The 27981-nt window shown below is 37.3% G+C and overlaps 1 protein-coding gene across 3 annotated transcripts; it reads right to left on the bottom strand.

Moving 5' to 3' along the window:
* Positions 1–1045: 1045 nt before the first annotated feature.
* On the bottom strand, positions 1046–27884 carry PEX1 (peroxisomal biogenesis factor 1). Of its 3 annotated transcripts, none has more exons than XM_054189619.1 (24): positions 27753–27884; positions 25426–25569; positions 23508–23591; positions 23151–23265; positions 22289–23061; positions 20717–20836; positions 18493–18616; positions 18117–18226; positions 16728–16828; positions 15084–15216; positions 14267–14363; positions 12973–13143; positions 12185–12339; positions 10733–10922; positions 10365–10531; positions 9380–9514; positions 8719–8783; positions 7750–7892; positions 7569–7672; positions 6261–6437; positions 4479–4709; positions 2823–3023; positions 2354–2484; positions 1046–1425 (listed from the first exon to the last, which is right to left on the bottom strand). In XM_054189619.1, the coding sequence occupies exons 1-24, from the start codon at positions 27879–27881 to the stop codon at positions 1341–1343; spliced, it is 3885 nt and encodes a 1294-aa protein (XP_054045594.1). In that variant the 5' UTR covers positions 27882–27884; the 3' UTR covers positions 1046–1340. The 3 variants fall into 3 exon arrangements, with proteins under 3 accessions (XP_054045594.1, XP_054045596.1, XP_054045595.1); XM_054189620.1 differs by lacking the exon at positions 1046–1425 and adding an exon at positions 1458–2144; XM_054189621.1 differs by lacking the exons at positions 25426–25569; positions 27753–27884 and adding an exon at positions 25363–25419.
* Between the last annotated feature and the right edge of the window lie 97 nt (positions 27885–27981).

The raw sequence follows: 27981 nt of genomic DNA, 5'->3' as shown, positions 1-27981 counted from the left end.
GTGTATCAAGGCCTGTAGGGTATACAGGCCTCACTTGTACCAGGCTGCAAGAGCATACAAATCATATGTTCTTTGGGTTATTTGCCAGCACTGGAAACAGGAACTACAAGTAAATATCAGGAAACAGCATAATCATACTGTCAGTATGATGAGTTCTTCTAATTACTGACATGGCATGATATGGCATTTCAATGAATAACAAATTGGAACAGGTAGTGGGACCATATAACCAAACTTTTAGGAGCAGCTTGAGGAAGGCTGCAGCTGCTACTAATGTAGATCACAGTGATCACAGGAAGCCTCACCATCCTATCTGATCACAGAAAGGGTAATAATGCCCAATGGCCCAAAGCAATACAGGTGTGAAAAGGCACATAATGGCTATGGAAGACCACCAAAAAAATAAAAATCGGTGTTTTCTAATTACCTTAGGAAGGTAAATAGTAGAGAAGGAGGATTAGTGAAAAACCAATCACGCAAAAACCCCCAGTATCGGCAAAATGTTGTGAAACGGTGGTATAGACTCACGGGAAACTTCTCTAGCTTTCTTCCTTTTCCATCCCTTCCTTCTTTCCCCTTCTGCTAAGACGCGCTTATCTATCTATCTATCTGTCTATCTATCTATCAGCCAAGGAACACAACTCTTCAACAATTTTCATGTAAGACAGTGGTTGTGAATAATTTCAGGATGCAACATCAGAAAGCTTCCAAACATCAGAGATGTTTCTAAACAGTCTTCAAGAAAAGAAGACGGGGATAAGAACACACAGTGGTTGCGAAATGCAACTTGATATTCTTCTGAATAAACAGTGGCAGAAAACAAGATACAATTATCTTGGTTTGCCTTAATTATTTTTTGCTAGTTGTTCTGCAAGTATTAGACTAGTTGCCTACCAATAAACATATGAAGTACCACCCCTCTGTAACACCTCTCCAAAGGCCACTAGAGAATGGCTTTATAGAATTTTTGGAAAACATTTCCACTATTAAGATATTACAGTTTATCCAAACAGAATCTATTTGTTGTGAAGAAATAAACAGGGATAGGAAATAATTGTTAGGTTTTGGCAACTATATTGATAAAAAGCAAAATTCAAAATTTTATGTGATAAACAACTGGACAGAACGTAACCAATGTTCTCTCAAAAATTTAATATCAATCTGAAGGAAGACAATTTTCTTCAAAATAAAATGTGACATAATTTTACAGCATGTAAGTTTAAAAGAAACTTATCTTCAACTGCTGCATTAATAAATCCATATGAATATAAATAATCTGATTTAATCACATTTGTAATTTCCAGATACAGTTTAGCAGTTACAAGCAAATACACAAGTTACTAAGCTAGAGTAATTTTTTGTCCCGGTCTGAATGTTGAGCCAGCTTGTCCTTTCCTCTTCTTGGGATTCTGAAAATTGTCATACCTGGAAACAGAAAAAGATATTAGCAAATTCTTATTAAATACTTTTGTTTGCATATGCCTCTTCAGATACACATCAATGTAACACAGAACTACAGGTCTTTACACATATTTTTATGGGAATGAAGAGCGCATGTCTCCTCAGACCTGGGGACCTGGAGGAGTTTTCACCCACAAACCTAACTCCAAGAGCTCTCTGCCTTGCTTCCTCTTTTTTTTTTTTTATTTTTTATTTTTACTTCTTGGGCCTGAGGGCAGATGGGACAAGGAACAGAAGTGGACAGGGCAGTATAGGCTCCTGGGAAGCACCTCTCATTCTCCTCCTTTCCCATCCCTTCCTTCTCTCTTTCCCCTGCTGTAAGATCTGTTTATCCATGTATCAGCTGAGGAAGACAACCCCTAACAATCTTCATGTCAGAAGAACCCGCCGGTGGGATCAAAGAACATCCTGATGCCAGTTTCCAGCTTTTTCACTCCAGGTCTTTTCCAAGTCTAAGGAGACACAGTCTCCTTTTCTGCAGATTATTGCCTTTTCCCAAAACCAGCAGCTGCAAAGACCCATATGGAGAGTCAAACCCAGCAATTTGAAAATATGAGGGGCTATTACCTAGTGGGAGCCAGAAGGACCCAGCTCTGATCTCAGAGAATCAGTGCCCCTTTGTACTGGTACAGCTCTGAACATAATACAAGGGTTTTCTGGTCTGTGATTAGAATTTCTAGGTCCTACATGAATAAAACCAATAAAAGACAATGCACCAGTAAAATATTTCGTGTGTAATTCAATATTTCTGAAAAAAACTGTTGTCAGAAGCTATTCAACTCTGCCATTCCCCACATTAAATAACTATTGTATTTCTGATGAATAAGAAATGTGAGAAGACCAAATCTCCACTGAATACACAATTACAAAAAAAAAAAAAAGTAATACTTACAGTTCAGTAAAATTCTTCCAGTCATCGTGGCTAATGGATGGTCTTATACCCTCAAGTGCAGTCATCAGATGGGACTGGGTAATAATTAAAGTGTTCTTGGCAAGCACTGACTGATTAAGGGTGCTGTCCTCCTTGAAAACAGAGCCATGAACAAACAATGAAAAATTACCACAGAAACAAAGACATAGTGCCATGAAAATCAGTAACTCTGGAACCGCCTCACTACATGTACAGACGAATGTATTATAAATACAATCACAAGTCCCCCGCCCCTCCTTTCAGTATTAATAACAGAAATAACTGTGCTTAATATCTGACTTATTTCTCCTCAAACCAGATATCATTTATCTTTGCTATTTTTGTTACATTATATTTAATATTATTGCAGAAATTATTTACTGATTTACGAAGAAGTGTGGGAAAACAACAGAAAAGTGTTAAGACTAAATAACTGAAAAAACTGCCATACTCCATTCTTGCTTCTGTAATTGGCTTTGATAGCACTGATTTCTGTCCTCAGGTGCTCTATTTGCTGCTCCTGGTTATTTTCCAGGGAGTCTTCTTGAGAAGCTGTTCTAAGCACTGAAGGTTGTGATGATGCTGTGTCTCTCTGAGTCACGCTGGTAAAATCATGAGTTATAGAGTTTGGTCCAGACAAACACAAAGAGCTCTAAATTGAGCACAAGGAGAAATACATTAACTCATTATGGATCCAAAAAAGCAACTCCACCATGAAGATTTAGCCTACAATTCAGTTTAAGCTTGCCCCCACCAGCAAAAAGAGTACTTTCTCTTAAAAATATATCACATACATAACTTTTTGAACAGAAAGATTTAGGTTAATTTGCCAAGGTGTTTGGGGAAAAGTACACATTTGAAAATGAAGTGTTTCATGTTTGGAAAAAACCTAAATATTTTTGCAATGGCCTATCTCAGAAAAGAATAAAAGTCTACTAAGTCCATTGTTTTATTTATGTATGAAAACCAGTGGTTCTGAAATCTGGGCAAGTTTATGTAGTTAGCTTTGGAATGACTCATAATTTAAATATTCATCAACTCCAAATTCTCTGTACACTTGATAAAACACGCAACTTTCAAGTTCAACAACTTTAAGAGATCAAAGTCCTTGTAGCCTTGCTGAAGAACTTTCCATCAGAGGAAAATGGAAGTCTCTGAAGATACATTAGTTGAACACTATCACTATAATGCAAGACAAAATGTACGAAAGCACCTTAGCAGTCAGTAATTTGTTCTCCAATGTCAAGATGAGTTATTTTTGGCTTTAACAATCAATGCAAGACAATTTTGAAAACCAGAGTCTCACAACTTTGATAACTACTTGTAATAACAGTTCTACAACAGATCTTGAAAATGACTGTCCCACGGACCACACACAAACTCTGAAGTCATCTGTTCACCGTAAGGAGCTCAGAGGCAGCATGTCCTGTTTTGCTGACTTGGCAGACAAGCGAGAGGAGCGGGCCAGCTGATCACTAGGCAACAGCACATCCCTATCTGCAAACAAGCCAGAGAACGTGCTCCTTTCTTGCAAGGTGATACTACAACAACAGGAATTCTGCTTAAGAGCAACGACGGAAGCTAAGGCTTACTTCTGCTATTTACACAATCCCATGGTCCCATTAATGCACACTCTACTGGAAACTGAAAAAGCGCTTGTTGATTCTTAAGATTATGAGTTAATTCCTGAAAGATGGATTGTTTAGTCATTTTTTAGTAATAAAACTAAGTTTAAAAACCCCAAACAAACAGCACCAAAAAGTAAAAAACTGTTTCAGCACTAAACTTTGGAAGGCTACAAGCCATTAGAGCAGAGAGTAAGATCCAGTATGAATGCAGTTTGCTTGATTATAAGGGATTAAGTGGTATTTTGGGATTTTGATTTTAAAGTCCTGTAAAGTTGCAGAGAAATCCATATTTTATTTTGTCAGATCACATCCTTCCATCTTCTTCCCCACTGTGGACCACAAGGTATAGGCTGAAGACAGTTTGAAGGACAAAGCAGACATAATTGTATTTATAAAACCATACCATTTGCTTAGTTCAATTTTTCTGCTTCACAACTGATAATATTTAGAAAATTCAAAATATTAAGCTAGTAATTTACCAATTCTGAAGGAGTTCCATTTCCCAGCTCTGATTCATAAGAGCTTCCAAAATAAAGACGATACATGTTGGACCTTGGATCTTCAGGAAGCAGGTCAGACATGTCTAAAGAAATAAGAGATTGCTCTAGCCCTGCTTCTCCATCTATCGCTGAATCATCCGAGCCACTGCTGTGGTTCAGAAAAACCATGGAAGAGAGACTGAAGTCACTATCAGAACTAGAACCAAAATCCTGTGACAAAGAACAGAACATTATAAGTGTTAAATTGTAACTTACTGCAATCTGAAACACATTTAACAATTTCATATACGGTGCAAATGAAAGTATTGATTTGATTCTACTAATCTGTCTTTCTCTGGGAGTATATTTACAAATAACTTTGCTAAGAAAATCCAACGCCTTTACACGTAACTTTCTGTCTTCATGATAGAAAAATAATTGAAGAGATAATCTTAAGGTTTCATTTGTTTGCTTTTAACTGTCTCACAGCCAGTGTTGGGAAACTTCAAGTACATTTTCAGTTGTAGAACTCTATCACTTCTGTCTCAACCATTCCCTCCAGGCAATTTAGTTATCTTGTGTAAAGTGCTCTAGGAGATTGTAGTGAGTCTACTCTTACAGCGCCTAACTGCTGTACTCATCTTTAGTCATAGTCAACACATGTTCGGTGCTGATGTGGAAACCACAGTTGTTGCTTTAGACTGGTGTCTGCAAACCTTTTTGATTGTACACCCCTATCAGTAAAAAATCTCCGCGCACACTCCACCAAATATATACGTATTTATTTATCTGTAATTTATACACATGTACTATTGAAGCTCCAACATTTTATTCCTGCACCGCAATGGATTGTCTTGTGCACCCCCTGGGGTGGGTGCACACCACTCCAGAGACCACTGCTTTAGAAAATGGCCTCCTCTAATGAGGGATAATCATTTCAACTACTTACTTAATGATGTTACAAGTGAAAAGATTATTAGGGAAGATATGCTGGAGATCCTTCCCAATACTAAGAGTCAGATCCTCGGAACCCCATCCCTTGGTAACAGCCGGGGCAAAAAGAACCCAAAAGGTCTCCTTGCTTTTGCACCCCTGACTCAACCCTTCCCTTTGACCTCCAAGTAGTGGAAGCCATACCTGCCCCTTTCCAGCTAGAACCAGAAGGCAGGCATTAAAAATGTGAGGAGAGGTAGCTGAATAGAGGCTACAAGAGGAAAGGACCTGTCAGTCGCATAAGGGATATAAACCAAGGGTGGGATCCTGTACCTTAGAAGTGCAAGTATTAGCTGATGCCTGGAAGCTGAGCCAGTGCAGGCCACTTCAGATATCACCATCCTCTCGCCACTTCTCTCCTGACCTTAGATCAAACTCAGTCTGTTGGAATAACTCCACAAAAGCCACCATCTTGCTTCCTCCACCATCCAAAAACATGCTGCCTCAAAATTGAATTTGCTAGCTGCTCCTAAGAAACTGAGTGGGATCCCTCATATTGATCTGTCAGTCGTTCTTCAGATTTGGCTTACAAAAATCTATTTAACATTAAACATCCACCATAAAATGAAAACCACCTGTGTTTAAGAAGTATTTAAACTAATTTGTTACATTATTCTTGCATTTTTCTGATAACACATTAAGATTTTAATCCTCTGTATACAAATATAGGAAAACTAAATCTTATTAAACATAATTTTGCTAAAAAAACATGGATAAAATTAACCCTTTCAAACATATCAACATCAAAATAAAAAGAGGAGAGACTTCTTTTGCATCAGTTTTATTTACCTGTGTTAAACCTGAAGCTAAATTAGTATGGATTGCCTCTAATTGGGCATTGTACAATAAAGCTTTTAGGTCAGCCCCCGTAAACCGTTCTGTTTTTGCTGCCAAATCCTGGAAGTCCACATCATTTGCCAGGGACAGGGAATGACTGAGAGCTTTTAAGATTTCATAGCGTGAATTCTGTAAAAAAGGAGGAAAAAAAAATGTAAGTTAAGCAACGTGTTATTTTCATTGTCCTAATTGTTAGTGCTTTTGCCCCGTCACAAGCAATTTCCTATCTGAGGGAGGTAGGATCTTTTTTAAAGAAGGTACTACTCTAGTATAAGTACATATAGGACACACTGTACAGTAATCCATCTTTAAAATATAGGCATACATTTTGTTACATTTTCTTGAAGAGTCTAAGAGAAATTGTACCAAAGGCAGCATACAGGGAAGTATATTTCTCTAAATATCCGTTAATATCTGGGATTTTTATATATGAAATATATAAAAATATGAAGGTGAACTCTGCTACTGATACGTCCTTTTGCAAAGAGAAGTATGACAAAGTGAAAAACTTCTGTTTACCTGAATGATCATATTCCAAATCAGAAGTTTACCAAAGAAAAGTAAAAGAGAGTATAACTGTGTTCTTAAGGCACAGGTTCATCTTTTTCATGTGTGTTTCAGAATGAAATGATGTGGTATTTGTTAAATACACCATCTAATCTGAAAATGAACTGCACTAATTTTTTTCTCATAAAACGGGGAATCGAAGACACACATTGTACAGCCTCAAAGACCTGATACCAACCCCACTGAAATGAACGGGAATTTTCCTTTCCTAACTAGTGACACACATGACTTAAAAAGACCTTGAATATTACAAATTAAATGTGGGTAGAGAAGAGTGGGATCAACTGAATTCAGAACAAAACTGCTCTGAAAACTTCAGATAGTTCAAGAGTTGGGTTGGGAATGGCTCTGCTTCATCACTTCAAGCAAACGGCAGATCCACTGGACTCATAATTTGTAGAAATTTGCAGACTAGTTTCATTTTTTATTTTTTTATTTTTAAAATCAGCTATATCCACAGGAACATGGTTTTATCCTGAAGACTATAGTAAACAGCCTTGTCTTTCCCCAGTTTTATGCGAACACACTGACACTGAAATCAGTGAATTTATACTGTTATATAACTGGAGATGGGCAATCGAGTCCACTTTGTCCAGGTTTGAAATGCCACTAAATATAAAGAAAAAGAGAATAAAGCCCATTAGTTAGATTTTTTTTTTTCTTGCCTCTCATGTAAAATGTTTTGTTTCCTACCTGATCAGGAGGTGGACAGTACAGGCACTTGTCCAGTCGACCTGGTCTTAACAAAGCAGGGTCAATCAAATCTGGACGACTAGTAGCAGCTAGCACATACACCCCTTAGGAAAGTGCAGAAAAATATCATTAACATCTGCTAAACTTTTGCATAGAAAGGAGCACACAGATGAATTATTACCTTGTAAGCCTTCCACACCATCTAACTGAGTCAACAGTTGGTTAACCACTCGGTCTGTAACTCCTGTGTTGTCATGACCGCGGCGAGGAGCAATAGAATCGAACTCGTCAAAAAAAACAATACAAGGCTTAGCCGCCTGAGCTCTAAAAGGAAAAAAACAAAGGGAATACTTAAATTCTGTTTACGTTTGGGTCACAGGTAAAACTGCTTATAAATATTAAAGGTAATTGCTTTTTGCTTCAGAGAACAGTCATCTTTAACAAGAGAACAGAAAATCTGTTTTCTGCAGAAATTAAGAGATTCTGAAGAATTGGACTGCAATGGAATCACTGCTCATTTTGATGACATACCTTCTACTCACTTTATAATTTCTAAAGTACTCAACTGTCGTGTTAATGTACACAAAACCTCTAAAATCCAGTCACTGCAGATGAGGTCTTGGCTTATGCACATCTAACACAAAGACTGCCCCCACTGTACACTACACGAGAATCAAAGGCTATGCAGGATATGTTTACATTAGTAAGCACTGAGGGTCAGTAAGGGCAGATTTGTAAAAAAAAAAACCAACTGTCACCGAGGACCTCAATACCAAGTCTAGTATGATCCTATGTACAGAGTGTTAATTACTAGTTGGGGCACACTTAACTGTCTCCTGAAATCATCTGAAAGAAATTCAGCATGTGTTTTCCAAGACAGTTCTGCGACGTGAACCAACGCACTTTAAATGGAGAGAACTAGGACTTCAGCTTCAAAAGTGCTCTCCTGATCTGAGCCAAAATGGTCAGTTCTTAAATAACGGCAGTCAAGTTGAACTTGCCAAGGTATGAACATCTGGTTCAGCACAACTGATTATTTCAGATGCTTTTGTGATCTGATGCCATGTCTCTCTTAGGACAACAGAACTATTTCTTGGAGCTTCAACCAATAAAATTCATTAATAACATCGCAAATCTTTACAAAGCCAACCTGTTAAAGATATCTCGAACTGCTTGCTCACTTGCTCCAATGTATTTGCTAAGCAGCTCTGGTCCCTAAAAAAAAAAAAAAAAAAAAATCAGAAAAGAACATTCACGACAGGTCTCTTAGTTTTAATGTGTGATTCAATGTCAGCATCAATTTTATATACTAGAGTGCATTTTCTTATAACTAAGAGAGTGGCATCTCTATACAGAAGAGCAGAAGGGTCTAGATAAACAAAAAGAATCTTTTAAGCATTCCAACTTATTTTAAAGTAATAATTTCTATTTTTCTACTATAACAGAACACGTGTCACAGTATCACAAGGCAATGGCTTACACTATTTTGAAGTATGTTTAAAAAGCATCGCTCAACTTCATTGTTCAGTGGAAAGAAAATCCAGGATCTTTTTATAAAAAATTGGAAACTAAGAACACCTAATTAAATTTTATAATTATGCCTAATGAATAATTATACCAAAAAAAACCCCAACTCAGTAATAAAACGGTGAAGTACTAGAAGTCAGATGGTGGGATATCCAGAGACATATTGAATTTTAAATGGGAGTTTCTTACTTTGGTACTTTGTCGTCACAAGCAGATACTCACAGGTATTACGTTATTTAATTAAGTTAATAAAATGAATCAATTAATCTTCAAAATCTTGCTACCTTGATGCTGATGAAATTCATTCCACTCTCTTGAGCAACTACTCCTGCTAACAGTGTTTTTCCTGTTCCAGGGGCTCCATACAGCAAGACTCCTGATCTCTGTCGTATGGGCAGGTTTGCAAATAATTCTGGATACTGGAAAAGAGTTTCAACAAGACATATTCTAAAATATGTAATTATTCTGCAATGTACTGTAACATCACCAACTAGTGTTGACTTTTGTCTAAAGAGAATGTGTCTAATTTCTTTTATCCACATTATTATCACAAGAGCTCATCTGGACCGTTGTTAGCTTATCTGGGGCTGAAGTGGGTTCTGAGGCTTCATAGGTACTTAAAATACAAACATATGGCATTTTCTACCAAGAGGAAACAGGACAGAATAGGAATCCACTAGACCCTTATAATGCACATATTGGTACTTCTAAATTCCTATTTTAATCACTGAGTGATGTGATTAAATTATGTAAGTATACAGTAAAAGAGTCTGTCCATTATACAGAAAACTCTTCAGTCATTTCTCTGAAGAGACTGAAATGGATGGCTCATCTCAATGCTGGAAGTTTTAAGCAAGGCAGAGAGGCCAAAATAAAATAAAGGGGAACTGATGGATTGGCATTCATCCAAAAGAGAGTATTCCTCTAGCAATAGCACTGCAGAAGACAGCTGGAAATGTTATCTTTACAGAGACTAATCACAAACCCTGCAACAGCGAGGGTGTAGCAAAGATGATGTTAGCAATACTGCAACATTTTAGAGCAACACTTGATCTGTAGAAAAGCACGAGCCATTGCCTTCTGTACTTAGAAGACAGAAGGGGAAGGAGAAGGAGTTTTCCAGTAGCTAAAGACTGGGAAGCTACAAAAGCAGCTTAAAATCATACCTGTCATCTTTCTGTAAAATACCATGTCACATCTTAAAAATCATTCTTCCCCTACTAACATTATGCACAAAATTCAGGTAACTAATTTAAAAGAACTGGGTACCTTTGCAGGTAACATGATGGTATCCATGAGTATTTGCTTCACATCTTTTAAGCCGCCAATCCTGTCCCAGCCAATGTCCTTAGGTTTATGAAGGTTGACATTTCTCAGAGCTAACGGAGTAAAATCTTTCAGAGCTTTCTGAAAATCCATAGTTGATACATTCAATTCTGCTTAAGAAAAGAAAAAAAAAAATCCTGAACACAAAAAAGAACACACAGCCTACCAGTAACAAATTCCTCACAGTATGTAACAATTAAATATATTTTAAAGATAAAACATGAAAACTGCCTTTTTATTTCTATATTATTCCACAGGTTCTGGATAACAGAAGTAAGACTACGGAATAAGAGATTTTGTTGTCAACATACCGCCATTCTGAAATGCATTCTGCTTGGAAACACAGGCATGAACGGCACGATCAACCAGCATAGTAAAATCTCTAGCAACGAAACCTTCTGTTTCTTTTGCAACACATTGGAGGTCAAGATCAGAGAAATTCTTTATGTCAGAGTTCAGTTTCTTTTTCATTATAGAACGCAGCATTTCACATCTTTGCTTCTGAAAAACAGAATTGTGCAGCAAGTGTATATTGAGCTTACTATTTATATGGACTTCAGAAATTCAAAAAGTAAATACATACGAGTTACTAAAATTTCCTTAAATATTTACATGCCACCAAACCTTCAAATAACAAACCCTGAGCAGGCATGAATATAAACTAAAGTTAGTTCTTCAGGTGAATTTCAATAAATTCACTGGCTTTATAACATTAAATGTTTACCTTGCTACAGCTATCTTAAATCCAAATATAATAATACAACCCTCCACTGCCCAGATTCTACTGTTTTACACCCTTTTTTTCTGTTTCATAGGAAAAGAAACATCTTTCATTTTGCTGATACGAGTAGAATATATTTGAGATGAAATACATTGCATTAGATAAAAACACATCAGATAATTTGGTATCTTTTGAGATCACAACTTTTTTCCAGTGATGTCTCATCCTTATTCATGTATTAGTTATTAAAAACTATAAAAGCAGACTTGCAGGAAGTGGGAGAAAGCTACACTGTATCTGATGCAGAATCCTCTCCTCGGTGGCTTTTAATCGCTAGTCTGTGACAGAAGACAAGCAGGCAGGGACAACTGGTGCTAAATACAAATGAGTTGACATGTCTGTGTCATGTTATTAGGGCATGCACAGGTGAAGTGTCTGCTTTCTCATGCAATTAAATTATACTGTTTATTCTTCCCTCTATCCTTTTTACTTTTCAAAATATTCAAAAGTGGAGGAATAGAATTCATACAGAAAACCAACCCAAAACCTTCCCATAAAATTAATTTTAATAACATTTTAAAAATACACGTTCTAGGGACATATTTATTCCTCTGTGCAGTGAAAAAAACACACTTAGGTTTAATCTCATTTATCTAATTGTAGTGACTTACAGGTTTTTTCAAAGCTGCTCCTCTAGAATCCCCTTGCAGGTAACAAGGAGACATATATATCTCACCTATGTCAGACAACTGGACTTGTTTTACGTTGAACTGAAATGTTCTCTCAATACACCCTTCTCTCGCCACTGAAGATAAGGAGAGTGGGGCCAATGCGGAGTTTTCACTGGATTGCTTTTATTTTTTTAAAACTTCATAATGACAGATGTAACTTCTGAGGTATTTAAGTATCATGAAACAACCAAGATTTCCAGAATTTCTTCTCATCTTCAGGTGTAACCTACTATTTTTGCAGCTGTTCCAGTACTGTATTTGAGGATGCAGGGAAGGCAAACAACATTTTTAACCATTTTACCTGAATTTACCTGATCTGGAGATCGTATACATTTGAAGCACTGAAATATGTGAATTCCTTGAGCTGAAACCAGGGAAGGATGTAGGGAATGCTCAGATTGACTTGTGGCGATTAATGCAATCAAACTCCCCATGGAAATAACTTCTTTTATCAGATCTTTCAAAACTAAACACAGAAGACATTGCTCCATGAATTGCAAAATAACAAAAGATTCTGCATTTCATAACAGACATTCCTATCGTATTGGAGGACAACATTAGGGCACACAAAACATAACATCTTATTACTTATTTATTTTATTCCCATGTTTACAGTTTGTTTTTTTAATTAAAAAAAAAAAAAGATGTAAAGTTATTTTTTCTAGGACAGTATGTTCCATTAAAAAACAGCCATTAGAAGTGCTCTTTAAAAGCTAAATTTGTAACATCACTGATGGTATCTACCACAGGATATTAAATGTGGATTTTTTTGTGTGTGCCATGATCACTGTTCCAGAAATATTATTCCCTCAATGCAAATAAAAAGCGAAAGTTATAAGAATAAAAATAGATGCCAAGCCTAGAAAATAAGCAATCTAGTATTGTGAAAGTCAAAGGAATTATGGATGCAAGGTAGGTCTCCAAGGAATAATCAAATGGTCTAAAAACCATAATTTGAGAAACCCTGCCACAGAATATTACATGGTCCAGAGGTAACAATGATACAGACAGAAGTGTCCAGGTAGGACAATACAACTCAGGTATAAGAAGTTCTAAGTTGCATTATATTTTTATCCAGACACATGTAGCACGGTATTACCATAAGCAAGTCTATTGCTTTGAACGGTTTCAGGGCTGTTCTCATGCTCTGGTGTAGAAGGTACTCCAACAATCTGATCAAGATCATCCATCAAAACAATGGATGGTTGTCTCCATGCTGCCTCTAAAAAAGCTTCTTCCACAGTTTTCCTTATGTTAACTAATCTTTTTCCTAAAACAGAAATACAATTTTAATGACGAAACTTATCAGGAAAAAAAATAATCAGACTGACTATGTCTTGCTCACGTATTTTTTTGATTTGCGTAGCTTAACTTTACTCCTATAAATCCAGGTACCAAGATTAAACCAGAGTCAACAGTCAGTAAAGAAAAGAGTTCACATCTTCAATCAGAAAAGTACTAGAAGGATTTATCTGTCCTAAAATGAGATTAATCACCTTTCATTAACCACTATAAAAGCCTACAGGTCTAATTTCTAGACTGTTAAAAAGAGAGCAGTATCAGCAGCACTCTAAATTAGCTACTGAAGAGTCCCGCAATTGGAAAAATTTTTCAGAGCAAAGGACCTAGGTCTTTATCAGTCTTTTCCTTTTTCTCTGGAACATGGAGCTTAGTAGGGACTTAGGCAAAAAGAGTATAGCCATGCAATATAAGGGCTCTGTAAGAAAGCAGTTGAGTATTGTCTGCCTCTGTTAACACCAAGATTATTTGGGAAAGCCAGTAAACGAAAGAGTAAAAAGAGTCTTTTCTGTCCTCTTCAATCTTTGGTGCAAAATACTTATTTTGAACTCACAAAACCTAAGGATTCATCTCATCGTCATCTATAATCATGAGTGTTAGATAACTACTGCCAACATATGCTAGGCTAATAAATGTGCCAACATCCTCTAGGCTAATAAATGTGCCATCATAAATCACGTTTCAGTTGGTTGTTCGATCCTTCTTTGGTGCCTGTGTCAATTTTGTGCCAGTACTTTCACTGAGTAATACCGGTATCCATTAATGTAACATTTATTCCACCTAGCATAGCTGAAAAAAACACACACTCCAACTTGCAATTTCTTCCTATCTTGTAACAATCAGAAATAAGCATGGCAAGCAGGGTTTGAATTTGGTGGTTGTACGTGAGACAGAAACTGATAAAAGTGTGAAATACGCTTATGGCAGCTATGTATTTTATCAGACTGTTAAAGATGCTCATTGTGGGGCATCAAATATCCTTCAAAAAGCAGTAACAATACTAGAAAAATCATTCAGACTACATATAATAACTTTGTAATTGTGCTGCTTCATCATACAGCCAACATTTGAGATTTAAAAAAAAATTATCATACCTCTTAAAGCTTTACAATCAATTACTTCTACATGAGCATCCAGTCGATTAAATGCTTCTTTGCAGATGGCCTTTGCTAATGTTGACTTTCCACTTCCCTACAAAAATAAATGTGAGCTAAAATAAATTGACAGAACTATTTCTTTATGTAGAGTTTTTGTCACAGTATACAACAGCTAACAAGCTGGGAAAGCTGTACACACATGGGTTTTATTCCTCACCAAAAGTATATACGTATTCTGTCTTTATATCACTTGGTAGAGACCAAAGCCCTAGAATGACAGAAGTATAAACAAATCCAGAGTGGACAGATCCACTACAGACAGTGTTTGATTCCACTGAGTTCAGTGTTAAGACATCTGTTAGTTGCAGTGGAATATGGTATTAAATGGATCACCTTAAGAGGCAACAGGAAAATAAGTGTATTAACTCCACTGTATTATAACATAAAATGGCAGAAGAAAATACTATATCCTTATTTTCATTCAAATATTTCAGACACAAGAGGTGTTTATTACACTATAAACACATGCTACCCATGAAGTTGCATGGGTAGCAATCTTTAAAACTTACATTATATATATATATACACACATGAAATATGAATATATATTGATGAAGTGTGCATATAATGTGTATACATATATATAATATAATGTCTTACCGAATTAACTCTGTTCAGTCAACTGCTCTTTTTTCAGCTTGTTCTTTAATTCTTTGGAATTTGCATGGTATCAAAGAAAACTAAGGAAAACAGTTTTGTAACTACAGAAAACAATCTGGGAGGGTTTGCAAGTACAGAGTAGTAAAGTGTGTACCTTTCCTCCTGTGAGGAGCACCCCTCCACTTCGCAGTCCCACAGCAATAGCAGACAGCTTTTGAGATAAAGGACGTCCCAGAAGACTGTGGCTTATGTGTTCAAAGGAAGATGTTCCTAATTTGTCCACTCCCCTGAAAAGCAAATAAAGCATTATATAGCCTAGGGGTAGCATCAGTACACGTGATGTAAAGAATAACAGCCTGCAATGTGGTGAAGTTTCAGTGATGACACGTTTCAATGTACTTCACCTTTTGAAGAAAAAGCTAAGGACAATTCAATTTCAAGAGGCAGCACCTTTATTTTACAGTGGTGACACAGGGGACACAGACAGACGTTGTAGAACACGCACGCAATGGAAAGGTTATCCAGTCATTCCACACCACCCTAGCATGGGGTAGGTCTTAGAAGATAAGAGTGAACCATATTTTGGGGCTTCACCTATACGAGCGTCTGAGTAACAACCCACTAAGGAATGTTAACAAATTGGTAAAACATGGAGCATGCCTGGCTCAGAAAAGTTCTCAGCCTTTTCAGAAATAAAGCAGCACATAGTGCATTTGAAGACATCCTTATCCTTCACCTGTCCTAAATCTACGTGACTTTCAACAAAATAGTGCTCTTTTTAGGTCCACAAACAGCAAGGCTATCAGTTTTGTATTTCAACTTTCAACAAAAAAGTGTTGCTCCATGAGAAATGGAATGAACAAATGAATCCTGGTTTCTAACATCTCTACCCTACCACCTCCCATCCCTACCACACTACTCAGTTCCCACTCCCTCTTCAATAATAATATGCTCAGTTGCCTTTCACAAGGCCTCATTAATATCCTCAGTTACATTTCACAACGCTGATTGTACACTACTCCGAGTCTCTCGTGCCCCCTCTGCCCCATCCTTGCTTCAGGTTTGCTGCACAGTACCACTGTCTTCCCTTACACTAATGACCACAGCTTTACATATTACTTATTTATTTGCTGAGAAAGAGCTAGCGTGTCCTATGGCTAGTCCCAGACTATACCACTGTCACTAGCCACCTAGCAGCTTAACCAAGTAGCTGTTGAGATTACACTGCACCTTTTACCAGTGGAGACATAATTCTGAATTTCTCTCCTGACCTGAAAATTCTGATAAAATTTGGAGGAACTAAGTTTCTTTGAGACCCATACCATTAAATTTAGTTAAACAAGTAAACAGGTTTAAGTTACTGCGGGAAGACGATTGACAGACAAGACTGCAACATATCATAAGGTTAGCTTCATCTGGCAATCCCATCTAAAACCGCCCTCCAACTACCCCAGTATCCCTTACTGCTACAGAGAGGTCTGTTTCACACCACTGAGAAGCACTGCAAGAGTCACTGAACGAGGTGTATTTCTGCTGAAACTCGCGCAGTTCTGAGACCTCCCATCTTATTGTAAGACACGGTGAACTTTTCAGTACATGAGTTTTCTATTCACTTCAGTAAGACCATTCAGAGGACAAAATTAACCATCTGCACACACTAGGATAAGGTCTGAACCTGACATAAGCCAAAAGATGCAGAGGTTTTTTTTAGATCTGGCTTAGTTTTCAAGAAATCTGCATTTCCACCAATATTCTTTTTCTTTTAATTTCCATTTTTTCTACTATGAAAATGTCTCACCCTAAATCAGTTAGTTTGTGGTAAGGAAGGTTCCTGTCTGTATCACACATAGGTGGCTGGCTATCACCATCAGCTTTTCTAGTTAGAGGATGTAAAAGGACCTACAACAAAAGAAAGAGTTAGTACTTTACATTAAATATACCTACAGAAAAAGAGTATAGAAATTACTTTTTTAGAATTGTGTAAAGAAAATGTTGCATGTATACTTTGCTGAAGCTTATTGCACTTGAAAGAAAGACGCGTTGGTAAAATGGCATCGATACAACTATCTCCAAAATACAATCCAGTGTTTACAGTGATATAACAACTTGTGATTAGATGTTAGGCCAAATGCTGTTTATACTGGCCCATCGTCACTTTCCCTACTTGTAACTACTTGTTTCTTCTCCTGTCCCCTCCCCTGTTGTGCTGATAGGAGTACTTGTGAGGCAAGAGAGTCAATCAGATCTGGGTGAAAAGTCACCTGACAGAACACCTGGCTTTTTTCACCTGCAGGAACATTTTCAGTTCACTGGGGAGCTAGTATGGAAAGCTGGGTAGGCAAACAGGGCTAATAGAGAGGTTCAGATAAGAACAGGCTGGTATAGAAGATGCTGACACTGTTATTAAGAAATGCACTTTTCCCTTACATCTCAGTGCCAGTCACTAGCACAATTTGTAGAGGCTTTCTTGTACTTCTCTACGACCAACAGAAATAAAGCTCTTGTTTTACTTTTTTTTTTAACAGGAATCCTAAGTTTTGCAGAAAAACACTGTTCTAAACAGCTGAAACAGGACACCTTAACTCTCCGCTAAAATTTAACTGTATCAGCTTAAAAATCAAAGAAATGTCATCCCACTCCTAGAACCATAAACACAGAGTCCTGGGCACTGGTTCAACCAGAATTATAGATGGAAACACTAATCCTAATATTAAATAGAAATATTTATTCTCCTGAGAACAGAAAGACTGAAGAAACAAGACACAGAAACTATACAGAAGAGAAGGCAGTCTGAGCTTGGGTCTCATCTTTGTCAGAACAAGCTACCGTTCCCACCAGATACGATGTGAAATGATTTTCCAGTGGTTTAGGTATTATGGGAAGGAATAACTAAATGTAAAGACAGCATGCTCAGACTTGGACAGTACTGACTTCCCTCTGCGCTAATTGATTTTTCTGAGAGTTTAATATAGACTATGAAATTCAGTAACTAGTGTGGCATGCCTAGAATCTCACCAATGCAGAGGCTATAAAATAACACATAAAGAATGAAGATATATTTTAATGATCAGACTGACATACTTATTTTAAAATCGAAAGCAAAATACATTATACATAGAATGTAATATATTTTTAACCAAATATAACAATTTAAATTACTTGATACCTGATACTATGTGATATTTACTTGTATATTAGTCTTTTGCAGCAAACTGGGACTCAGTATAAAAATATTCTCAGACTTATTTTCTTCCATTTGCGCAGGATGCACTACACTAAGGACAAACTCCTCCATTCCTGTAAAAACCCAAGGAACAACTATTAAAATTCCAAATAAATTCACTTTTTATTCCTCATAAGATGAAACAGATTAGTGTATTTTGAATTACTGTGACATAATCCAAAATGAAAGAATAAAAAAGGTTAATCATTATTAAAGCGTAAATCATGCTTACAGTTTGAGTGTAGAGGTATCTGTTATGTTCAGTGTAGAGATTATTTCCTAAGTAAATTCCATAATGGACAGTTAAGACAGCTACAGCACCAGACAGTATTATCCTTACCTTCTTTAACAGACAGGTGTATACAGTCTGTGCTTGTCATTATCCATGGGTGATCATCAGTAGTGGAATCCTGCAGCCAAGAACTGAAAGCAGATTTAACATCATCTTCATGTATATCTTTATGCTACATAGGAAAAAAGAAAAGAGGGAAATAAAACAAAACAGGGTGTTAGTAAGTAAAACTGTTTTCTTCCTATGCATGAGGCATTTATTTCTCTTATGGTAGCAGAGGGATGGAAGAAGACAATAAGTTTTATTTATTTAGAAAATCGCATTTTGCCAACAACCATCATTTCTATCAACTGCTCTATGGAAAGCACCTGTCTAGCCCTTGCTATGGCAACAGCTGAATCTTGCACCACCTCTAAAGATGTTCTCTTTGAAATACTGATGCAAGGGCAATGAAAAGCTTTTATTCTTGTTTTACTTATCTGTATTGCCAGATCCAAGAGCACTACTAAGCTCCTGGCTTTGAAAGAGCACCCAAGGTATGCACTGATATTGACCTGTAACTTATTTTGGGTGCACACTACACACCTCTCTTCCCTGAACACCCTGCTTCCTATACAAAGAACCCTGGCCTCATCCGGGTCAGGGGCACCACCAACAAACTTCAACAGGCAGGCAAAGAGACCCAACGACTTACCCCAGATCACCTAGATAAACGGAGCAGGAAAAGGAACTGAGTCTAGGTCACATATCTTGTGGCTGAGTTCCTAGTCAGAGAATCATAATTCCTGTCTAAAAAAGCGGGAATCAACCAATGCCATGGAAGCAGCGTTTAGAAAGGAAAATGAAAGCTACTGTCATTATTTCTTTCCGCATTTGTCTGTTTATCAAAAACTAAAAGAAACTTCAACTCAATTAGAAAGGAAAGGAGAAATCTGTATTTAAAACATATAAAAGCTACTTTTTATGATTTTTAGCAGGTTACTACAGAATACTTCTTTTAACTCCAACATAAAAGAAAAAAAATACAGTTGAACCATTCCTCTGTGGGCAAGAAACCAAATTAGAATATGAGGGATAAAGAACAAACCTGCATAAGCCCTTATGTGATGGGAAGTGCTGCATTTAAAGTTTTGAGGGGCAGCTAACATGGGAAATAATCAGGCCAGTGTCACACAGAAACAAGCCTGCGGCACATTATGAAGAAATATGTCATTCCAGAGCTACATCTGACAGGCTGCGCGAACTGGTACTGAGTATGTTCTCACTGTCACAGATGCTCGCTCAGAAGACTGGATGTGTCTCGCTTACAGGAAAAACAGAGGGATTCAATTGATATAGCCCTAGAAAATTAAATCTTTGGCATGAGGGGAAAAAACCAATATTAAAAGGAAGTAAAAAACTAAATAGCATATAAAATCTACAATTTTACGGCGATTGTCTTAGGAAATCCACTGGGCACTGCAATATTTGAAGAGTATAAGCATCTCTTCTCCCAGACGACTTAAAATGGGTATTTCCTCTTTAACTCTACGATTCTTTTTCTTTTTTATGTTTGTTTTTATAGGCTTAATTGTATACACTTAAAATTTGCTAGGTTTGAACCAGTATTAATGCACTACAGATGAGGGTCAGACACAAAATTATTATCAATTATTGTTACTATTTTGACAGCAATTGTTTTGGTTGAGACCTAATCAAACAGAAAATGTCTATTTTCCCTGTCAATGCCATTTCTCCTTATGTCAACATCCTTTTTAATAAGAAAGCCATCAGAAATTTTCACAATTTGAGAATAATGGAAGACCCTATGATTTAAAAGGTACTACACAAGTTTCCTCTAATAGCTTCAGGAAACTAGAAGTCAAAATTCAGAAGTTCTGTTTCCTCTACTCTCTGTGACCTCTGACAGTTCCTTTAAATAGAAAATTGTTACAGAGAGCGTGCCAAACTATTTGAAATATTTACCAAGTGTAAAATAAAATTTAATGGCTTGATGTTTACAGTATCATTGATCAAAATACAAAATAGCGTTACTAGAAAAGCCTTGTTTAAGTAGATCATAGATCTTCTTAATATACATAGTAAAAAAGGAAGGAATTATTAAAAAAGAAATTCCTTTGGAATTATGTCATACATGATAGACAACTTCTGAACTATCAGCTAACAAATGAAAAGAAATAAACATAAAACCCCACAAACTTGACCAGAGCAATAGCAACATTATCAGTTTTCCGATATACAAACAAATACGTGACCAAGAATATCAACTCACTAAGTTCTGTTTGGGTTGCAGTGTAAGAGATACTGGAATTTTAGGAATAGATTCAACTGACTTAATTCGGACTGTTGAATGTATTTCGATACGTAGTTTTTTTCTCAGACCATCTGGAATCTGAAATATTTAAAATAAAAGCAAAGAAAAAGGAAATATCAGAAAGTAAAACAGGTATAACTTCATATATAATACAACATCAGTTTCTTCATCATTAATAGAATCTCTACATTTGATCATTGATCTGTTTATTGGTTGTAATCCGCAACAGAATTAAGAAGGAAACCACAAAATCGGTGGTGGTATCCAAATCTTGTTCTCTCATGCACACATCTAATTGCCTTTTACCCTATTAGTGAAAGTGCTCACTATAGTTGACCATCTACTAACTTCTTTAAATAAAACCCAAAAGGTTGAAAAGAAGAATTTGGAGGAATTCTTAGAATGTTGTAAGAATGCTTTCAGTAGAATAGAAAAACAACAACCCTACTTTCATTTGCCGATTAAAATTAATTTTACAGGGGCAGGTTACTATAAATAGGCCATTGCACAGATCAGGACTAAGCACATCTGCAGCACAGAGAGAGAAAATCCAGTCTCTCTAAACTGTACTAGTCAGTTTGCCCCTTTTAAAAAGAAAACTAATTTTAAAATATTCTGTGTTTTTTAAACATATATCCAACCTGAAAACTTCTCATCAATGCTTATTAGGTCTGAAAAACTTTATGGTTGCTGGCATTTGGAAAATTGGTACGTCTCTCAGAAGACGTAGTGGTAAAGACCACTGCAGGCTCTTGCTCTCATTCTCAACAAAAAAAAAGTGAATGGTGAAAAGTATATTATGTCAAAATAGTCAACTGGTGATTTGGAGTGCATTTTATCTATTTTTGTTGATCCCACACGTGCTTCCAGGAAAGAAAGAACATAAGCAGGCTGCAGTTCTAACAGAACAAGCTGTGTCTGCACGCTGGGACATGTGCTACCTTGCAAAATAGTATATAAAAACTAAAATAGTTTAGATTACATAAAAGCTAGTTATTGGATATTATTTTTTAAGATGTGTTTTAAAGAGCATATAACAGCACTTGCAAACACCGTGTAGAACTAGGATATGTGATCCCATCACTTTACGATTTGATGACACCTAGATTCCAAAGCACATTTTGAAGTGGTAACTCATGAAAACAATCTCATTATGCAGTACTGAATGTATGTAAGTAGATACTTTCACGTTCTCATGAATACAGTGGATACCAACAGATTTTGAAGAAAGCATGCATTCCTTCCAGAAACACTGAAGAATTTTCCACATTTGGTGCAAAAATGCTAAGGGTGCAGAAACCCAGAGTACACCGTACGTCTTGGAGTATGGTGGTAAGTAACGTAGTTCAGAACGAGACGGCTTAGCAAAGCACAGCTCTAGAAAATACTATTTGATTCTAGTATACTCTACTTGAGAGAGTAACACAAAGTCTATATCCCAAAACTGCATGTTAATTAGCCAGTTCCACAATTATCCAATAGAAAATATTATCCAATAAAAGGCCTAAAAGATAGTGTGCTCAAACTGACCCAAACTCTTCCAACATGTAGGGCTTCCCCACTGTGGCCATACTCTATGACACTCTTTAGGTCTTCAAATCCGTTCCAAACGATTTGAACAACAGATCCCTCACTGGATTCTTGACTGCTATTAGAATTAGAATGGTTTTTGTCTTGCGTACTAGTCAAATGCTTTTGCTTTTCCAATGGCAGATTTGGCTTTGCTTCTTGATGACGCTGTCTTGGGGAAAGCAGCTGATTAATTTTCCCATAAGATACTACAGGGTTTGGATCCAAATCAATAAATTCTAAATTCCATGGAAAAACGTGAATAGCATTGCATTTCAGAAACGCATGGGTGGCAGATGCATTCTGTACACTGGGAGGCTGGGACTGACATACTCTAAAGATGGAATCCATGTGAATTAAGTTCAGCAGCTTGTCTTTGAAGGTGCTCATTTCATCTTTATCACACAAAGTCTTCTGTTTCTGCTCAGATGTATGAGAGAAAATGCTCCCTATGAAATTCCACATATTTGGGAGAACATTTGAGCCAAACGTCATGTTTGCATCAGCCTTACTCTGTTCAAAGACTCCTGGTTTTAAGTAAGGTTCTTTGGCAAAAGGATCCTTTACTGTTTCTTCTTGCTCCATGTTACTTTTCACAAAACTTTTGAGCAAGATGTCATTTTCTGTGGAAGGCGTGCTGGTGATATTTTCCTCAGGTTCACGTGTTTTGGGACATATCAGAAGCTCTGTGCACGGTTCTAATCTCCCATAGGGGGCTGCTGGCGTAAGTGTACCTGGGTATGAATAAAGCAGGTCAATAAATGCATCCGCTCTTGCCAAACAGCTTATGCAATGTGCCACAAGAGCCTTCACTGTTGCTTACCGATTTTGATGTAAACATGAGTGTGCTGTTCAACCCATACAGGAAAGATGGCTTTTGGAAATACTATTCGAATCTGGTCAAGAAGATGTTTTTCAAGAGAGGAAGCATGCAGTTCCTAGGAAAATGGGATATAATTATAAATTAAATACTGCATACATTTTCAACATTTGTTTGAAGATAGAAAATCTACATCTCTTTCTAAAACACCATTTGAAATATAAAATACAATTAAACCCCAGCACATTTAGTATTTCCTTAGGGGCTGAAAAGAACAGGGCATTCGGCAAAAAACTGCTTGTGTCAAAAGCTCTGTCGTCTGTAAGAAAAGGATGCGAACAGGGGAAAAGGTTTTATTACCAGAATTTCCCAATCATCTGTTGAGAGTGGTTCCACTTCTACTTGCTGACAGGAGGAGACGTGGGAACAGGGTTCAAGAAATACCTGGCAAAAGTAGCACCATTTCAAAACATTAAACTTCTTATTTTTAAACACAGAAAAGCTCCATCTTTAATTCAGCTAGAAAACTGACATCTCCTTCATTATACATTTTCACTACTTTGAACATACGTCTTCTTAATGACACTAGGTAATTCATAAGCAGAAGATCAATCTTCAACATATTAGAAACGGTTTGTGTTGGGCGTATGCCTGGGGACTCCAGCACACTGTGAACGGAAGTGAATGGGAAAAGCATCAAGAGCTTTATCAGCTAACAAACAATCAATCTTTAATGCATAGGAATCACATAATCAACTTTGCATTTTTTAATTTTTGTTTTTAAATGTCCTAGGCTTTAGAATGCTGGAAAATTTGTTGAGTTATGCACAAATTTAGATAAGGCATAAACATCTGAAAAAATGAGGCAAAAGTACAACACAAAAGCAAAACCAGCTCCTTTATGAATGATGTCATGGGAAGCAGCCCCACTTCCACAGAATAGTTTTAAGGTCCTGTGTAACAGGAGGAATGATAAAAGCTATTGTGGCTTAGGCTTTTCAGACAGCATTATACATGTATTTCAAAAGTTTATTTTTACCAAAGGTTCCATTTGACAGAAAGTAACAATTTTCAAACAAGATAATGTCATACATTTTAAAATAAAATTAGTTAAATTTTTCTTAATATAAACATAGTTACCTGTCCTCTGAGAGAGATTTATTTCAAGTCAGCTTTTATAAAAGTAACAATAGATTTTAAATTCCTCTAGGTCCTCAGTTTGAAGCAAGAGTTGAGAGGAATAACTTTTCCCCAACACAGTAAATAGAAGAGCAAATTTCTATGAAACACAGCAAATGTGCAATTCCTGAATCCAAAACAATGGCAAAACTACCTAACTATTCATGTATTCATTTGATCGTATAGATGATTACTTCCAGGCAACAGCTGGGTGAGTTTTTCTTAGGTTTCCTTTGTCAACTGTTTTTCTCTTGAAGGGTAGTAATTGCTAGAACAAGAAAGGGTAGTTACCTTGCCACTGAACTAATGCTAGAAAAGTAAACAAGGTAAGATAATACACTGCTTTCAGCCACATTCTTTGATGTTTTCTATTATTCTGAATGAAATTTTCAACATGAGAGAATAGGCACATATGAATATACGATACAATAACATTGTGTAGAGTAATACTTTTCTATTCTTGTTTGTTTAAATCTCTATCTATTGATATGTTGAGATCTTAATAGTCCCGTGTCAGAAAGCTCTGTCTGCCTCTTGGGCATCTCTTCAACTGCTGTCCGATGAAAGAATCATTTACAAGAAGTTTAGCACAGCGTCCAAGAGTTAAGGGGCCAAATTAAATACACATTCAAAGACAGGACACACGGGGACATATGGTGAGAAAGGGAGAAAAAAAGGTATGAAAATTTGAACCCCAAGTCAAACAAGAAGAAATATGCAGCAAGTCAATAATTACTTTAAAATAACAGGAACTCCAGGCAAAATAGTCTCAAGAGATAATTTCCAAATTGTTAAATTGCTTAAAAGTGTATTTTCCTAAAATTAATGGCACTGCAGATAGTGGCTCCAACCCTGGAAAGACCTACCCACAAGCCTATCCTAATACTATTTAGGCAATTGTTAATGATTTAAAGAGCAAATCTTTTCACATTTGAGACATTTCACGATGGTTAACTTTTCTTATGAGCAGATATAAATGAAGCAATTGTCTAAATACATGAAACAAGAAGGTCATAGCTAACTTGTAAATTATTACCTTTTCCAGGTATCTTGCAATATACTCTTTATTTAAATAAGAAAAAAGGATGGCATTTCAAACCTGTTGTCCATCTGTAATGCCAAGTTTCTCTGCTAACTGTCTGTTAATCTCTGCAATATTTTCACCCTGGTGACCTCGATGCCTGATTTCCATCCAGCTCAGAAATATAGGCTGATGACCACACGATACTTTCACAGCTTGGCCCTATGAGTTTCAGAGAAATAAAACGAATTAACATCAAACAAGATGACTATGAGTCAACCTAAACTGCATTTGATTAGAGAGACCAAAGTGATTAAAAATATTTTCTGGATTTTACATGCCCTATTTTAATTAATATTCCCTGCCAATAACTTGCAGCATTTACAACATGGTAATACAGGGTGTTTCTATTAGCAATGACAGGGTTTTTTTTTAATTCTGGCAGACTGGCCAACTTATTAAGCATGACCTTCTTTAGAATTCTTCTCCATGTTACCTATTTGCACGACTCTCAACACAGAAGTGCAAGCTGGTTTCAATTGTTGAACAGCTTTTAATTTTTATGGACTATTTTTAAGCAAGGAAAATAATTCCTCTTCCCTTCTTCTGTATTATAGTCTATCAAATAAATATTTTACATAAATGTATAACTACACATCTCTATTTCCCAAATGAGGAAAATACATAAACATATGCTTAAACTTTACATGCGTGGACACCAAGAACGCTTTCATGAGCTGAGGAATGTGTAAAATAAGTCACAAATCACATAAACTCAGACCAAAATGATTTCATCTGTTTCAGAACCGCTCAGCTATTTTGATTCCAAACTGAAGAGTCTTAATATGTTCAGTCAGTTTTCACATAAAGAGACTATATCCTACGTTATATCACTCAACTGGCATTTTCTCTATTTTTTTTTTCCAAAATGACCATTTTTATGAAAATCAAGTGACCAAGACAATGTACACTGTGTATATACCACAGATTTACTTGTTAACATAGTGACGTTTTCTGTTTTGTTCTCAACTCTATCCTAATAATATAAAACATTATTTCACTTTTTGATAAACTCTAAAAACATTTTCAGAGAATACCTGCAATGGTTCCAAGATCCTTTTACCAAGCATAGTATTTAATTTAAAGGTCTTCCCTGTAAGCACGCAAACAAAGGCTCTCCCCAAGTATCTTAATCTTCACACCACACTGAGTTTCATAGACTATTTTATCATCCACTTACCTAATACCGTCAGCAATTAAATTTAGCTTTTGATTCCATTTAAGTTTTTATATGATTTACTCACTGTAATCTATTAACATAATTATTTATCCCCTTTTTAACATTTTTATTTGAGTTTGCATCTAATATGCTATTGCTGTCAAGATTTTGAGACTGTATATTTTCATTTTGCAGATGATGCTAAGTAAAAGCAGGAGCCCGCCATAACCAACTATGTACAGAATGGCGCTACAAGAGTTCAAAGCAATTACACGTGCTGAATGTGCTCCTGTGGACTCACGTGCCTACGTGAGGACCGTCTCATTGGCCAGTCTGGCCCAAACCATAACTCCTTTTTCCTATCTCTTGCCAGCAAATTTGTAAAACATCCAGAAACTGTAGCAGAAACTAAGCTAACATTTATCATAGAATGGTTTGGGTTGGAAGGGACCTTAAAGATCATCTAGTTCCAGGTTGGAACAGGAATAAATGTCCTGGGCAGGGCACCTCCTGCTAGACCAGGTTGCTCTGGTATCCACGTGTACTGGATTTCTTGCAACCCCACCAACCTTCTTCTACTACCCCAAAGAAAAAAGAGCAGGTTTTTACAAGTCCAGGTGATTTTGCTTTTGTGAAATGTCCTTCTTGGTCCTGAGAAATTCACAGGGTACACGCGCTGGGTGAGGCCAGCCTGGCCGAGAGGGGCTTTGCCAGCGCTGCGCCACCCCCTCACTTCGCTCCCCCCTCCTCCTCTTCACTCACCCATTCTGGCCATTTTTCGCCCTGTCTGTTCTGCTAGCAGATCCTTAATTCTCATGTTGGCCACGCAAGAGATGCACGCAGGCTTTGCTCTGGTTTTCGCTCTAAGGTGCGCTTACTGCAACTGATCCATGGACTTAATAGAGCTTTGCACGGCAGGAGTCCCTTTCCACACAGGAATATAAGGAATATATATTTACGTACAACGAGAATGCTGATTCTGCTCTCATTTACCACCTCACCTCCCACTTGAAAGATTAATTTACACATTATTCGGTGAACCCTGGCGAATTACTGTGGGAGGAGGGAATAGCCGTGTCACCATAGCAACGGGATGCCGGGGGCGGGGGGATACACGCTGCTCTCCCATAATCCCCCCTGCCCGAGGCGTCCCTGCGTCCGGCCCCGAGCGGGGCCCACCCGGTACCTGCTGCAGGCGGAGGTGAGAGGCCAGCACGGGCGGCAAGCGCAGGAAGCAGTCCCGGATCCCGCTCAGCACGACCGTCACCGCGGCGGCTCCCGCTGCCCCTCCGCCGGGGTTGCCGCTGCCCCACATGTCGGCGGACGGGCCGGGCCGGGCCGTGACCCGCCGCCCGGCGCCGCTGCGCGCCCGCTCCGCCCTGACAGGAGCCGCCTTCTGCGGGCGGGACGGGATG

Source organism: Rissa tridactyla, chromosome 2 (genome assembly GCF_028500815.1).
Source record: "Rissa tridactyla isolate bRisTri1 chromosome 2, bRisTri1.patW.cur.20221130, whole genome shotgun sequence".
NCBI lineage: Eukaryota > Metazoa > Chordata > Aves > Charadriiformes > Laridae > Rissa > Rissa tridactyla.
This window is presented reverse-complemented; position numbering and strand designations above follow the sequence as displayed.

Coding starts and splice junctions, on each gene's coding strand:
- PEX1 (XM_054189619.1), bottom strand. CDS start 27,881: ATGTGGGGCAGCGGCAACCCCGGCGGAGGGGCAGCGGGAGCCGCCGCG. Junction 23,592..25,425: donor GCATTACAGATGGACAACAG/GTTTGAAATGCC, acceptor TACTTTTGCCAG/GTATTTCTTGAACCCTGTTC. Junction 23,062..23,150: donor TCATGTTTACATCAAAATCG/GTAAGCAACAGT, acceptor ATTCATACCCAG/GTACACTTACGCCAGCAGCC.